The sequence below is a fragment of the Haemaphysalis longicornis genome, unplaced genomic scaffold, assembly GCF_048455015.1.
Source record: "Haemaphysalis longicornis isolate Haplotype H1 unplaced genomic scaffold, Haemaphysalis longicornis Haplotype H1 scaffold_5, whole genome shotgun sequence".
NCBI lineage: Eukaryota > Metazoa > Arthropoda > Arachnida > Ixodida > Ixodidae > Haemaphysalis > Haemaphysalis longicornis.
The window spans coordinates 77000843-77017358 of record NW_027526385.1 but is presented as its reverse complement, the minus strand read 5'-3'; the positions used below and the strand labels follow the sequence as shown (position 1 = coordinate 77017358).

At 47.6% G+C, this 16516-nt stretch overlaps 2 protein-coding genes across 2 annotated transcripts in view; one reads left to right on the top strand and one right to left on the bottom strand.

The window, feature by feature from the left end:
• The window catches only part of LOC144138457 (VPS35 endosomal protein-sorting factor-like), a 38750-nt gene extending 33540 nt beyond the window's left edge, over window positions 1-5210 (top strand). Inside the window, exons 19-21 of the mRNA XM_077670741.1 lie at window positions 1022-1140; window positions 2706-2852; window positions 5031-5210. Of these exons, the coding sequence (XP_077526867.1) occupies window positions 1022-1140; window positions 2706-2852; window positions 5031-5132 (368 nt within the window). The 3' untranslated portion in view covers window positions 5133-5210. The remainder of the gene's footprint in view (window positions 1-1021; window positions 1141-2705; window positions 2853-5030) is intronic.
• A 1980-nt stretch (window positions 5211-7190) lies between these two features.
• The window catches only part of LOC144139777 (meiosis regulator and mRNA stability factor 1-like), a 34268-nt gene continuing 24942 nt past the window's right edge, over window positions 7191-16516 (bottom strand). Inside the window, exons 7-8 of the mRNA XM_077672037.1 lie at window positions 16114-16457; window positions 7191-12422 (exon numbers count right to left, since the gene is read on the bottom strand). Coding sequence (XP_077528163.1) covers window positions 11945-12422; window positions 16114-16457 — 822 coding nt within the window. The 3' untranslated portion in view covers window positions 7191-11944. The remainder of the gene's footprint in view (window positions 12423-16113; window positions 16458-16516) is intronic.

Sequence of the window (16516 nt, the reverse complement as noted above, 5' to 3'; positions counted from 1 at the left end):
GTGCTGGCGGCCGAGAGCTTCGTCGAACCTCTAGGCAAGGCAGCAACTCGGCAGTGCCGGCACTGATAATAGAAATGTCCGCGTTGGTGGGTCTTGAGCCAAGCCTGGGGTAACTCTCGGAAAGCTTGACCGAAAAGCTTGGCTTTTAGCTGCCTATTCGGGAGCATCGAATAATTCGAAAATATCGAATACCTGCATTCGGATCGAAGCGAATAACGAATAGAGAGCTATTCGTTCGAATATTCGACAATACCGAATATTCGCCCATCCCTAACAAAACAGTAATGTAACTGCACAGCCGACCACTCAGACTTAGCCATGCGTGTTCCAGCCGACTCCACAGTGCTCCTAGGAAAGACCACCGTCTTTCACATAAGAGGAAGTCTCCGCATCAAATCCTTGGCTTTGTTTTCTTTCTTTTTTTAAGGAGTGACAGATTGCATGGCACTGAAGTGGCGTTGTTTTCTGCTTTTGTAACATTGGTAACCAACAATAGCCTAGAGGATCCCCTTTACCTCGCTGCAGCTTTATTTTAATCTAGACAGTGTTGAAGAGTTCCCCCCTGCTTCTTATTTGCTTTTTCCAAGTGTTGGAGAGGTAGAAGATGTCGCAGCATATTTCATGCTTAAAGTGATGCCTGGTCATACACAATGCACGCATGATCTCTCACAAATCTCCAAATACTACATTTTATGTGGGCTCATACCGTCAGGCTCAATTGTTATAACCAATAACAAGGAAAATGACCATTGTAATAAACGGTTTATGTTACCATACAGCGTATAACAAAGGTGATGGTGCCGCAACTGTTCATTTTTATAGGCGATTTGTTACTTAACTGGTATTGTTAAAGTGGGTTGGACTGTATGGGCGAAAAAATGCAGAGCTGCTTTGGGGCAGTTTTGGACAGTCCAGAATGACAAATAAAAGAGACCAGTTGTGGCAAGAACCTCTTACAGCTGTGCAAATCCTTCGCATTGCCCGCAAGATGAGCAAGCCACATTGTGTTGTTGCTGTGCAGTGGACTCGAACGATGCGCTGTACGGCGGCGACCCGAAGTTCCGGGCACAGCTGGAGCAGCTGTGCGGCAGCGTGCTGGACCAGCTGCTGGCGCACCTACGCGTGCTGGGCGAATCTGGGGTGCGTGGTAACACCACGTTTTTTATTTCATAACTGTATTATTTTTTATTTCAGGCACTGTATTAAGTGCAGAGAACTTTAGGGGCTCGCCCTGTCGTCGTAGCTCGCTTGCTGGACCCAAGTAGAGCCACACGGCGTTCCGTCGTATCGGCGTCCCACAGAGACTTCGAAAGCCAAGCGGTTCTTATAATCGTAAGCGTTTGAAACTCGTGAACCGCTGGCACTTGTCATACACCGCCCCGTTGTTTAGCGCAAAGAAAACCACAGGCACATTTGAGGCAAAATATGCGTAATTAACCGGCAGCGCCCGCGTTCATTTAAGGTATCTTTGATTTTGCCTGCACTTTCTGCATCAGTTCAGATTTAGCGCAGCCAGTTCAGTGCAGGCGCCGCCACTGCGGAACCGGTCCTGCACTTTTGTCGTCTGCTTCTGCACCTCCTCCCTGGGAGGTGCAGGGAAAGCCGCGAACTCATCCCGCACTCTCTGCACCGTCGATGAATCGAAGAGAAAAGTGCAGGCAGCCCCGCGCTGCACTCAAAAATCGAAGAGGCGAGTGCTGCACTACCTGAATGAGTGCAGCGAGTGCAGCCAAATCGAAGACACCTTTAGTTAGGGACGCTCGTTCTGTTGGTTTTTACGATAGTAAAGGAAAAAAAGTGGTAGTGCAACGGCGGCACGTGCGGGAGGAAAAGCAAGCACAAAAAGAACAGAACTCCCACTGGCGCAGTTTCAGGCAGGGGGTGTGCGAGCACTGCGAAGGCGGGAAATTTGAATTGCATTGGGTGGTAGCAGTGAGCAGATAACGGCGCTACAGCCCATTATGGCAAATCACTGCTCGGCGCTTCCGACAGCTTTCACATTGAGTGGAACTGCTATAATTTTTTTTTCTAGGAACTACATGCACCACAGTGCACTGCCATCATCACCACTCGCTCCTCACTAGCTGGAGAATGACAGGAGATGGTGATTAGTAGCCCAATCTTCACCAAAGACTGTTGTGGGTTATCGTGCTCCTTAGGTTAGTGACAAGGACAACAAGAGGCGGCAACCATTGTGTGTTTTGCAAAAATATGTCAGTAGTGAGGAAACGGTGGCACTGCAACCGCGTGTGACTGTGGAATTGCGGAAAGAATGCAGATTTTATTGTTTTCCTAACTTGCTCGACTTGTGATGGTCTAGCAAATGCAAAAGCATGTGAAGTGAAGCATGTGAAAAAGCAGTGGTTTGTAGGCTAGATTGTAGCCCAATCCTGTTGTGGTGAACTTTTCAACATGTACTGTACATGTCATAGGCATTTTTTAATATAATTTTACCACCTGTTTATGCTCTGTTCTCCCTTCCCCCTCCCTCACACACAGTAGCAGGCCAGAGCCTATACAATCAGGCCAACCTCTCTGTGTGTTCCTTCCGTTCAATAAATTACTCTCTCTCTTCTTTCACACATTTTTTTGTCTGAGTAGTTGAATCGAGTAACAGACAGACAGACTGGCCAAAATTCTTGTGCTTGGCTGTCCCAAAAAAGCTTCGCTTCAAAAGTGTCGTGTTCCCTTCCCCCAAAAAGCAGCAGGTGGAACGGCAGGCCCGGCTGGCCCTGGAGCTGCTGCAGCGGCTGGTGGTGGGGGCCAACCTTGAGAGGCGGCCCATCTTCGCACTCACAGTCAGCCTCTGGGGGCTCGCACACCGGCACGCCGCCCTCGACCACCGAACGTCGGTCAGCACCTCTCCGCTGTCTTCTCTTTGTTGCCGCGCTACTGCCATACCGCCCCTCCATAGGGTTTCATGCTAATGTATACTAGCGGGAAAACTGCTGCGCAAGTGCTGACAGCAGTGGCGCAGCCAGAAGTATTTTCCGAGGGGGTGTTACATGCCGCCGGCAAAATTAAAAGAACCTAGAAGGAAAAATAGTCTGCACGCAAACATCGTTTCATCTGAATTTTCTTATCTAATCTTTTTGTTTTGTTTTATATATGATATACTGACACACAGTGTGAACGGAATGGATGAAAAAAAAAAAAAAAGAAAATAGGCTGAAGTGAGGAGGGAACAGAGGGGGAGATACAGTGCTCAGAAAATTTTGAGAGGTGTTCCGACACTGAACCTACGCCTGTGGCTGACAGTGTCCCTTTCTTACTTGGCTTGGCTTGAAACGTGCCTTCTTGTCACTCCTGATGACGAAGCCAACAACGTGGGCAAAGTTTCTGTTTCCCTTTTCAGGTTGCATGAAGTTTTTTGTTGAAATATTCTCGATATAAACTTTTATGTTGGTAAAACAATTTTTAAAATGGTCTTTCAAGAACAATAATTGTAGCTTTTGCAGCCACGGGCAACATTTAACTTGTTCAGAAGCATTGCCAAGTAAAACTAAAACGCTTTTCCACGGTCAGCAACAGCATGTGTGTTTGAAACCTGGCTTTCCGACAGAGTAGCAACCAGATATCCCTTTACTGTATATTAGTATTACACTCTACAGTGTACAGCATTCGTCCCAAAATTGTTAATCATAAGCGCTGACACCATCCAACATGCTAGATATTGGCGCATCCTTTTTTTTTCTGACTTTTAGGTTTTTGTATTTTTTTAAGCATCCATAGAGCATTTTGCTGACGTTGCGGTATTTCCTAATTCAGTTCCTCTATTCTTTTCTTGTATGTCCTGTTGCAAACAATTGTGGGGTGTTTTCGCGGGCATTTTGATGCATTTTGACCTGCGAGTGCTTTGATTATACTAGTTTCCTACTGATATACATGTAGAGGCACATCTGTCACTGCAGTTGCGTGCTGTCGTGGGCGCTGCCATAGCACATAGCAACGTTCCTCTTTTACTTGGCTAGGCTAGCCAAACGGCTTCTTTCTGTTCTTGAAGCCAAAATCAACATAAAAGTAACATTTCCTCTTTTTTTGTTTGCCTTGCATGAAGCTTCTAAATGATCTTTGAGCAATAAATCTTTTTGAGTTCCATTTTTGTAAGGATAAAGCAACTGCGAATATTCTTTTTGCAAAAATACTCTTCTTTTTTGCACACATAGGCAACTTTTCAGCCTGTTCATGAGCCAAGTCAAAGACAGGTCGACCATTCCTTCCCGGTACATGATGGCACGCGTTCACTGGGGCTTGGCTCACCTCGACACTAGCACCAGATTTCCCCCTGGTGTACATCAGTATGAAACCTCACGGCTTTGACAGCCACTGCCTGTGGGGCTACTACTTGAGTGTGCCACTGAGACCTCCTAACATGGTGCCTCCTCCTATATGTATTGTTCTTCAGTGCATGGCGGATGTTTTTTTTAAGTGCAGAGCACTTTAGCGGCTCGCCTTGTCATTGTAGCTCGCTCGCTGGACCCAAGTAGAGCCACACGGCGTTCTGTCACAGCAGCTGTAGTTGGGGTGTAACCAAGAGGCTTGGAAAGCCAAGCAGTTTATATAGTCGTAACTGTTCAAAACTCGTAAACCACTGGCACTTGTCGTAGATCTCGTTTAGCGCAAAGAGAACTGCAGGTACATTTGAGGCAAAATATACGTAATAACTGGCAGCGCCCACGTTCATTTACTTCGGAACGCTCATTGGGGTGGTTTTTACGATAGTGAGTGAAAAAAGTGGCAGTGCATTGCCGGCACATGCATGAGGGAAAGCAAGCACAAAAAGAACAGAACTCCCACTGGCGCAGTTTCAGGCAGGGGGCGTGCGAGCACTGTGAAGGCAGGAAATTTGAATTGCATTGGGTGGCAGCAGTGAGCGGATAACGGTGCTATAGCCCATTATGGCGAATCACTGCTCTGCACTTCCGGTAGCTTTCACGTTGAGTGGAACGGCTTTAGTTTTTGATGAGTTACTTTATTTCGACGAGTGACCTAATGAGTTGTGTTCTGTTGTCCCTGCCACCCCTGGACAGGTGCGTTGCCTGGAGTTTGTCAAGCAACGTGCCAGCAGAGCTGGCAACAAGGGGCCCTACGCCGAGTTGGCCACCAAGTTGCAGATTCCATCGCCCGTCTGACTACCCCATCGAGCAGGGTAGCCCAAAGACCCCGGAACATGCTGCGAGAAGAAATAAATAAACCCTTCACAAGGTTCATTCCAACATAGGGGGATGTGAAATGGTGATCGAAACAGGAGCATTACTTGAATCAATGTTTTGTTTGCACACTCAGTGCCACCCTTTTGTGTGTGTGTGTGTGTGTGTGTGTGTGTGTGTGTGTGTGTGTGTGTGCGAGAGAGAGAGAGAGAGAGAGAGAGAGAGATAACTTTATTGTCTACACAGCCGTAGTCTGGGCGGTCGCGCCACAATCTCTTCATTGGGAGACAGCTGGTTCGTAGAACTCCCAGAGGTCCTCACTAACACGAAGGCAGCGGGTCGCCAGGAGTTCTTGCATCGACTTGACATCCATACCAGGACCCGGGTTCAACCAGTCCTCCCAGGAAGCGATGTGGGAGCGCAGGTGTTGTGGTAGGCCTGGTGGATGGCACTCCCAGTAAAGGTGTAGTACTGATGGGTAGGAAGGACAGTTTGGTGTAGGCCAAGTGGGACGCGACGCCCTTGATCACGTACGGTCCGTTCTCTAGAGTGATCCTCATACACCACTCAATAGGGCAAAGACGAAAATTCCTCGGGGCACCTGTTATGGTGCTTTGAATGCAAAAGTATTGCGTTTCCCCTTGCGATACTTATCAAAAGACTTCCTTACTGCCTTTTTGGTGTATTTGCGCAGTAAGCTGCGCTTATCCTATTGTAAACTGGCGGAATCGGCACTTTCAGTGGCTTATGTGCATGTCTCCTCACATGGAGTCACGTTCACATCCTCCCCGTTGTCTGCGCTGTCACGTGCCCAATAGCGGAGAAGCGAGGCACATCTTTATTCAGCCATAACCGCGGAAAAGCCATGGTGTTGAGGTAGCACGCCCATCTCGCAGCCCAATTCCCCCCCCCCCCCCCCCCCCCCCCATCGACTGAAATGCACCAAATTTTCTTTTCAGTGTCATTAATTTACCTTGTTTGCAGGAACCTCTCTGAAAAATTTAACCTCTATCCAACCCATTTTGATGTGTTTATACCCTTTGCACCATCGACCATTTTCAATGCTTCGGAATAATGATGACAGATTTTGCAGCTCGTGAGGCAGATAATGTTTCGCATTATTAAAGCGAAGCTTTTAGTGTTCTCACTCATGGCATCTGTTACGTGAAAACACTGAAGTGAAAGAAAAAAATGCCTCCAAAGACCAGAATCGAACCAGGGTTACTTTGTGTTACGAAGCCGGCGTCCGTCCGATTGCTCCATTTCAACATGGTCGAAGCAGTTCGGAAAACTTGGACAACGAAGAATGTCACGAGAAAGCACAATCGTCGTCGTTTGATTTTTAACGTTCGTCGTTAATCGTACAGTATATGAGAACGAGTGAAGCTACCAGCCACAGTGGCTCAGGTGTTGCACTACTCTGCACGACATCGCATGATTAAATCAGTCTCCAAGGGCTGGTTTTAAGTGTAGAGCACTTTAGGGGCAGGGCTTGCCTTGTCGTCGTGGCTCACTCACTAGACCCGCTGGACACGGCGTCCTGTCGTCACGGCATCCATAAGAGGCTTCCAAAGCTAAGCAGTTTATGCAGTCAAAACTGTTCAAAACTCGTGAACCGCTGGCACTTGTCGTAGATCTTGTTTAGCGCAAAGAGAACTGCAGGTACATTTGAGGCAAAGTATAAGTAATTAACCGAGAGCGCCCGCATTCATTTAGTTAGGAATGCTCGTTGGGTTGGTTTTTACAATGGTAAGCGAAAAAAAAGTGTCAGTGCAACACAGCTCGTGCGGGAGGAAAAGCAAGCGCAAAAGGAACGAAACTCCTGCTGGCGCAGTTTCAGGCAGGGGGCGTGCGAGCGCTGCGAAGGCGGGAAATTTGAAATGCGTTGGACAAACCTTCGTTGAATTCATTAGAAGAGGAATGAGACGGGGCAGCGAAGAGCGTGATGGGTGGTAAGAGAGTGGATAATGGCGCCACAGCCCATTATGGTGAATCCCTGCTCTGCACTTCAGACAGCTTTCACATTGAGTGGCATGGCTTTAGTTTCATCATTTTGTTGAGTTGGAAAAACATCTGCGTGTGTGCACTTGCAAACCTGATGTATGCTCATTGCGTATGTGGACTTTCTGAGTGTGAGAGGTTGGGTTTCTTCGAAAATCTTGTACAACAATGCTTCCATCACTGCGAAGTGGAATCTGTCGAAATTCTGCAACTTTTTTTGTTAACATCTGATACGCACGTGGTGGGTTCTTTTACGAGTTGGAGCATGGGGCCATTGCCTGAACTCCCAATAGTCCGGACGGAACAAGGGCCACAAAGTTGGTGGTAAGCGACGGCAGTGAGCAACAAAATAGTACCCTTCCGGTGGAGTCCGCTGCCGCTAAATTTTGTCCCAATGCTCAGGCGCTGTGGCAAAACTCGGCGATGATAGGCCCAAGCGGCAGCACCAACTCTACAGATGGCACCACCAATACATTACAAAACTTTTCAGTTTGCACATTTCTTCCGCATCGTAAAATATTTTTCACCTAAAACTTTGCCATCATAGGATCCCTCGATCACCAGCTGTTATTTACACATTTAGTGAGACAAAATCCGGAACATTTCCTGAGCAGATTATAATTGGCATTACACTGGCGGTTTCACTGGTGCGCTAGGAGATTCTTGACGAGGAGGAAGCCTGGCTGAAACTTCACAGGCCTTCCCCATAAACCACCCAGCAAGCGTATGGCTCTCGCAAGCTGGCGGCAACAGTGCTGGTTTGGTTTTCCCCGCCTTGTTGCCGACGAGAACGGCACCCGGACGTGGGCGGCGAGATCAATGCAAGGTGCAACGACACGCAGGGTGCATCTGATCTGGCCTAGCCCAGTCGTGCTTGCATTCCCTATAGGACATTGCCTTACGTCTTGTAGCATTAAAAAGGGGCGATAAGAATGATAAAATTTCTCGTGACAAGAGGCTGACCAAGCACTGACTGCACCACACTATGGCCAGTGTTTATAGTGGTTTGCCCTTTTTTGCGTAACAAAAACACAAATTATTTGAAGAAAGGTATATAATTCAGTTTGTAGAGCACATGCCAGGCAACAGAGAGACAGCACCAGGCGTCTTGCAACAAGGAAAGCTTGATTTAGCCTGGCCTCTCACGAGACCGGCGCTGTGGCTAATGATGATGGTGGAGTGCAGGTGCTGACGACAGGTGTCGTAGAGGTAATGATGATGATGCCATCACCGGTGAATATTATCTTTTAGCGCCACTCTCATCACCATCTGCATCCTTTCACGATCATCATCAGCAGTGTCACGCGATGTCACAGACGGGTCGCAAGCCATTGCCGCTCCCTAGTTGCGGCTGGGCCTATGCATCCACAATAAATAAAGGAAGCCACATCCATTTGATTGAGTCCCCAGCTCCTGAATTCCTACAAGTTTTCACATTTTCGTTTATGTTGTACTGCATGCAAACATCTAATAAAAAGCACTTTAAGCTACGTCCCCATGGCAGCAATGCAACAAGTGAAACAGACACATAACGTGAGCAACATCAGATAGTTTATGGCACCATTTGAGCAAAATTCACGGCTTTCGGCCTTGCAACCACAATAAGACCTAAAATCTAAAGTTGGCCAGACCAGAATAAAATACAAATGAAGATATAGAGACTCCAGAGGCCACACTTGCTTAGTGTTAAAACCAATGCTTAATGAGGCTTTAGACAGAACAGCATACAAATCACGTGCCATAGCCTTTTGTTTGGCAGAGCTTTTTATACTACTTTAAACAATCTAGAAAAGACAATGCAACCTTGTTCAACAGATCCTGACTGGAACAAAAAAATCTGTCCTATCCACAGTAGGGTCGCTGAATTAACATGCGAACTGCTGGGCACATTGAACCAGTAAAAATAGAATGATTTTCACATTGTTTTAGGTTTAGGTTAGCAAAATGCTCTGCCCCCTATCACCCTACAATGTCCCATGACTAGCTGCAACATTTGTTAAACTAAAAACAGCTTCAGACAAACACCTCATAAATAGTTGCAGTTTTGTGTAAGCCTTTCACACTGACAAAATCAAGCACTCTTGGAATTGCCGTTCTGTTTAAAATGCCAATTTTATCGAAGCGATTTCTGTCTGACAAGATTTCACTGAATACTGCTCCCCGAGTAATGTATTTGACAATAAAACGAAACTGACAGCGTGAGAGCGCAAGCGGGTGTGGTTATTTCTCACTCACCCAAGGGCCGCGTTTTCACCATCAACAACGAAACAAACGCGGCACATAAACAGACAGATTTCACAAACAATGACTGATGGCACAGCCTTGGAAAGAGTCCAAAAGTGGCCCCCAAAACTAGTCCTAAAAGTACACACAAAGAAAATGGTCCCACAAATGGCATCTCTAACCAATACTTCAAAGTGTGTGCTTGCAACCTGGGACTTGGCAACTGGTTCACCCAGCGAAACTAGCACCAAAAAGCTTCGTACTGCTGCAAATATGTGCTTCTACAACCAGCAACAGCCAATACTGTCGCTTCCACGCAAGTGAATCTCACGAAATGAACTTGCTCCAGATGGCCTAACAAGACGTCTTGCAAACATAACCAGTTACTGAAACCTCAATGCAACAGCAGTTGATCAACCAAGCACATACGGTGTCAATAGCTTTGCTACTTCTGTAGTCACAGTGCCTGATGCGCAAATTCACCACACCTGTTCAGGTAACCTGTGCAGTCCTTATAATTCGGAACCCATCGGTCATAAGCTTACACCACTGCGAACATAAAAACAAATTTTAACACCTTCTCAAGGGCACTAACTGCACAGTGCAGTAAGCATACAACATGAGACTCAAAGCCCTGAATTTTGCAAAGATGAAAATTCGGACTAGTCAGTAAATTCAGGGTAGGTATAAATTAAAATGCCTATTATCATAATGCGCTTAAAGAACGAAAGGCAGGGCACCGATGTCAAGGCAAAAGGAGTCCTGGTTTTAACACAGTTTCACTTCCAACAAAGAATTTCCCCCATGATTCTGGCCTGACAAGTGAAGCAGACAATTTTACAGCCATTGAGGTTGACGGTTCATTGATGGGAACGCTACAATGGGTAAACAACAAACCTCAAAGAGAGCAAAATAATAGAAAGAAGAGGAGGGAAAGGCTTAAAGCACAGCCACAAATTTGGTCTCTACTGAAAGAATTACCATTTACAACGGCCGCGATGAAAATGCAGCCGGTAGCATTCGCGTGTGCTCATGGGAAACCACTGCTTTGCCCAGCTGGCCTGCGTTGCATTTCGGTGTTTTGTGAGCACGTTCCTAACGTCTCTCAAATTAGCGCCACTCGCAAGATTAAAGCCCATCAGTGGGTCGAGGCATTCCGTCTCAATCAATGGTTCCATACGACCTTCAACATTGAGTGACCAATAAAAAAATTAGATGGCATCACCTCTGCTTACGCAAGGATGCCTCAAAGGAAAGGCAGAATGTAATTAAATTTCACAGACATCTGTACACACATATGCGCAAACATACACACACAGTCAAGCCTGTCTGTAACAGTGAAATGAAAATTCAGCCTTTATGAATAACAGTGGCACCGAAATCCACAAATTACAAGCTTCCACCGTAGCACACGTTGTGTGCAACTGTTACTGTGTTTTAAATGGCCCAACTATACACACATGCACACCATTTACAGGGACATACATAAGTGCATAACTATACAGGTATACAAACACGCACACACACACACACACTAAAATGCATCAATGTACAAACACACATATGCATACACACACACACACACACACACACACACACACACACACACACACACACACACAAATGAAAACCTGGAGGGGCTAAACTGATAGTGCTATCACATTGGTCACAACCTCAGTACATAACTTCACACATGTGAGAAACACTGTGAGGTCATCAGTGCTGTTGAGAATGTACAATTATTGCACTTCTGTGCATGACTCGAAAGACACGCGTTAGAAAGAAATACCACATACACACAGCTGCTAAAACCTGGCCATAGAAACATCAATTAAAGTCACAAAAGGCCCAGATGATGTTATCTCCCGTCGATGCCACAACACAAATTGAGAGGAGCACCACCACATCTGCTGTTGCAATGCCACCAAAAACATGAATATTTGAAACGGAAAAAAAAAAAGAAAAAAAAAAAAAGCATTTGAAGGAAATTGGTCTTTTTTTCATTGATTGATTACATAAAAGTACGGACCCCTCTGATGGCATTGTGCACAAAATACATCGTTAACAAACAAACAAGGTCCCACTTCGACCCAGAGAGCTGAAAGTTCTACTACATCTAAAAGTGTGGCACCGATGTGCGCAGCTCTCACACAGGCAGTCTGGGAAGACGGGGTCTGTGACACAGCTGCACTGGTTTTAAAGAAGAAGAAGAACAAAGCACACAAAAAAGTCTCCAAAAATGCAACCACGGCAGGCTTCCTGAAGACAATCGAATTGCATGGCTCCAGTCTGCGCCTCCTACACTTTTTTGTCAACACCGGAGCAGGCAGTGATTAATTTACAGCTCGAGTACAGATAGTCGATGAAACACAATCTCGCCACACGTTCTAGGGTGTCGCACGAGACTACAAAAAGTGAAATTTTGTGAGTGCACAACTCAGTCCCCATTCGCACCTGAGGCAGGCTTGGAAGGGTTTAAAACGATCCAACGACGTCCCAATGACAATGTCTCCCCCCAGGCAAAAAAAACAATTGGAGGACCATTTGGACCTGCCGAAAACACAATTGGTTCAAATGGAACCATTTGAAAATGCAAATGGTTCCATTTGGCCCAATCGTGTTTTCGACAAGTCCAATTGGCCCTCCAATTGTTTTTTTCGCCTGGGCCCCGTTGCTAACTCAGCTTCCTGAGAGACGGTCTGTGTGGCAGCACTTTTGGCTGCTGTTTTCTGGCTGACCGGCTGGGCTGCCGCTTTTCCGCCCACTGGCTTAGAAGACTCGGATGATGCTCTTCCAGTCACCGGTCTGCGGCTGACCGTCTGGGTTGCCACAGTACCAGACTTCGGCTCGGAACTGGTCTTTGGATCGGAATAGACCGGCTCTAGCTCACTCGGCTTGGGCAAGAGGCCCACCCTCTTGCGGGCATTAGCCAAGCTGACGGTCCGCGCTTCCGGAGTTCCCGACAGGGCAAAGTAGTCTGGCCGTGATGAAAGCAGTTCCTCTAGGCTAGACAAACCTACCTGGCAAACAGCTGGAGGCATACCATACCTGTGACAGAAAAGAAAAAATAACACAGTTAATTTCTCTTTCAAAGAAACTAGTAACAGTGTAGAATGTGAAGACGGCAATGGACCTTGCAAGAGTGGAAGCTTGGGTGAGTTGGTAATACATTGCATTGGCGAGAAGCGCAAACTAACACGGGGACAAGAAAAGAAAACAAAAACACAGTCGAGACGAAGACTAACGGATGTGGACTTGCAGATATCCACAAATGTACGTGCACATCTGCCAGGTATGTCGCCGCTTAAATGCACCAGAGTGCAGCTCTGCTTTTAGAAGTGTAAAATCATGGTCACTCACCAAGTCAAAAACAAAGAAGCCTTTTCTTATGGTCAGAGACCCGAAGTTTCCACATCAAAAAGTTTTTTGTCTAACAGTTCAACACAGCCACTTTTGTAACTAAACCAGCATGGCATCGGATGCGGAATGGTTTCACGAAAATGCTTACGCAAGCTCCACCGATCCCATCTCACCATGCAGTCGAAATTTGTGATGCCACAAAAGTGTAGTGCGGAAATGTGTGAGGGGTGTTGACCCGTTTCTACGCTTTTGGAATATCCTGTGTAAGTAAGCAACTGCTGTAGCTGTGAGCGGTATACTGTGAACGGTATAGTGGTATAACGAAACACAGTGACACGCGACAAAATGTACTGAGTGCATTTTATGTAAAAGCTTCTAGCGCCCAGCCTAAATGTCTGTTTCTCTCTGGGTTTCCAAGACGAAATCGCATGCTACATGTCCTCTCCGACTTCTACACTCGCATTCCAATTTGCAGGGGACTAGGTTTGCAACAACGGCAACTTTCTGGCTTTTTTGAGTGGTAAGACTATGTCTTCATGAAGAGCCCACCCAGCTTGCGAAAGAGGGTCACCTATGATGATCATTGAGTAGGTGGATCAACGGCTCACTTATTTGAAATGAGAACAAAAAAAATCAGTGAAAACGTCGACCCCATTTTTCACGAAGAGTAGCGTTGCAAAGAAAGTTTCATCATAAAATGCTTTCCTGAAGCGCTCCTGTAGCATTCCTCCTGAACGACATGTTGAGTCAGGCAAGATCACTTCCTTGGAAGCTCAAAACTGTTCAATGAGCCGGCTTACAGCCGGTCCCAAATGAAGCCACCTTGAACTTTCGTCCCTTTCCCCTTTCCTGCCAGCTACCCTTGCAATGCCCTCTCCATCTCTGCCCCTCGGAGTTAGTCACGTGAACTCCTGCCAAACTTTCATCATCATCATCATCACCAGCCTATCTACGCTCTCTGCAGGGCAAAGGCCTCTCCCATTAATCTCCAATTATCCCGGTCCTGTGCTAACTCGTCAAGCTTTATTGAAATGCAGATAGTAAAACATGAACCGCATGGTGCGTTTTTACACACGATTCGTGCGCGCCGGCGTTGCGAGCGTGATATTTTGACGCCCGCATCGACGATATTGCGCCCGCGGCACCTTCTACCGCGATCAGAAACTCATGCGCGCGACAGTGGGAGGAGCTTGCCAACTTGCCCCAATGTGGAGGAGCGCACCTCATAGTGGAAGTTTCGAATGCTTTAGACAGCCAGCTGGCTCAGACAGAGACGTTTAGGCTTACTTCCCCGGCAGATATTGCATGGTCGCTTTTACTAGCGGCCCGGATGATGGTTTATAAAACCGTTTTCGGCCCCATTATAAACTCTTTCACCGCACACGCAACTTCGTGTGTGCCTTGAGCAGCATTTTGGAGCTGTTGGACGCATTCGCTCGAGATCCCCACACCACTTCGCGCCCGAAGCCGCCGCCAGCCGCGCCGCGCGCAGCGTCCGGGTGTTCCGCGGCAGCGTCAGCGCGCCTGTGGCGTGCGCGGCGCGTTTTCGCGAGCAGAACACATTCCAAGATTCCCTCCTCTTCAACGCTCGTGGCGTAAAGAGCACGCCACATAGAGGAAGCCCGGCGAAACGAAGCTTCGGCGCAAGATTGGCGCAGATTGCTTGAAATCAGTCTTTGCAGCAGGATGTAGCAGGATTTACCTCTTGGCGCAGTTAGGCGCAATTGGCGCAGCTACCACATCACTGGAAATGTATCTACAGTGTAGACCGCTTATAACGTATGTCGCGGGAGCCGCAAAAATCCGCACTATAAGCGGTACCGCACTATAACCAAAACATGCGTGAATCCAACCACATCGCAACCTACCTCTCAAATCATCCTTTATTTATCATCCATCAAACGCACGGCACTTAAAAGCAAAGGCCTAGTGTTTATATCATATTTTTTGTTTCACATTAGCCGCTCTGCAGCGCGGTCTTACAAACAGCGAGCACGGCTTTAACTTCCGTTGTGTTTGTCTTTTGGAGGATCGTAGCTGCGTTTTTAGCATCTATGAGCAGATGCCGCAGAACGTGATAAGAACGCCAGTGGAATTTTTTTTTTTACCGCATCTTGTGTTCACGATGCCGAAGGCGGCTGCTTATCAGCGCAGCGTACTGGTGGTGGAAATATTCAGCTTCGCGCGGCTCGCTTGTTCGGAAAGGGAAAGAGCGGTGGCTTATCTGCACAACGTTCTAAAGCGTGAACCACATGCAGCGATTTCTTCTCGCGAAAACATGCAGTGCACACCGCAGGTGCGGCGACGCCGGCACGGTTACAACTGCCCAGGTGTGCGGCGTGGTAAAAGGCGGCCACATGGCGTCAGCCCTGGCCGTGAAGTGGTGCAGGAAGCTCTAGCGACCGCTTCTTACTGCTCGCTGAAATGGCGCACGAGGCGCAAGCGAGGATGCTCGCGCAAGAAAAGAGCTGACAATATGGGCGAAAAGAGGAATATAAACTGCCATCCACGTTGCTTGTGAAAGCGCCCATCAAAAAACACCGCGGTGGTAGGCCTAAACATCTCTTGCACGGCCTGCCACTGGTTGGAGCATTTTCGTATCTCCCGCCGTTAGGTGCGCGTCTCCCGATTGGTGCAAGTTGTCAGGCTCCTCCCACTGCACGCGAAGAAGCCACCGCGAGCGCAAAATCGTCGACACGAGCGCGAAAAAAACGCACGCGCAGCGCCGACGTGCACGAATCGTGTGCGAAAACGGGCCGTGCGGTTCAAACAACTTGCTGCGCGCGGACAGGGGTCGCCATCTTCCGAGGTGCGTCATGCAAGGTCAGTTGTGGTTATCACGTACGCGTGGACTAAAGGGTGCCTATTCTTTTCTTGTGTGTCGAAGTTAGAGGAGAGCAAGGGGTGTGCGCTGCGTCAGATGGCCGATTTCATCCTTTCTTTTTTTTCGTTTGCTACTCTGAAACGATGCCCCAGCTGTGCCGGTCGATCAGCAGTCCCTCCAGAAAACCGCACTATAAACGGTATTGTGCTTCGGCCAACCACATTCTAAGCGGTATGCTTATGCATTGAGTTCTATAGGAGGTGAACCGGTGGTCACAAAAACCCGCGTTATATCCGGTCCTGCACTATAAGCGGTTACGTTATAAATGGTCTACACCGTACCATGGAACGAATTTTTAGTTGCAGACATCGATCACGCCCTATAAATCTGCGTACCTCTAAAAAAAAAAAAAAAAAAAAAAAAAAAAAAAAAAAAAAGGAGAGAGCAGCCCCTGCTGTATGCATCCCTTGCATTCAGCTCTCTCTGTCAAGCAACAAATAAGCCCTGAACGTAAATTAGTCCCGTTCACCACTCTTCCAGCCCCCTTCTCCTCACTTTTGTTTGTAGGCCTCTTCAAGTTGCAACAACGACAGACAGCCGCTCGTGACACCATCGCCGTCATCGCCGCACAGCAGTTGACGCAGCTGCCAAGCCAACACAGCCTCGGGAGACAGGCACACACGAGCACCTCGCCGTTTGAACGTGACCTGGCCTCCGGCTCCAAGCTTGCGCAGGACCGACAGCTCGGGGTAGGAGCCGCAACGGGCATGGACTAACTCCCTAAGCTTTCTGAAGTCCAGGCTGTGGCCAGACTTCTCTGCGAGAATGTCCAGCATGGCCTCCTCCGTGATGTCGAGGATGACGGGCGACGGCAGAGGGCTGCTCAGTGGTCGTGGTGACTGGAAAGAAGCAAGAGAACGATGGAGGTTGACCTTTCTCTGATAAAATAGCCAATGCT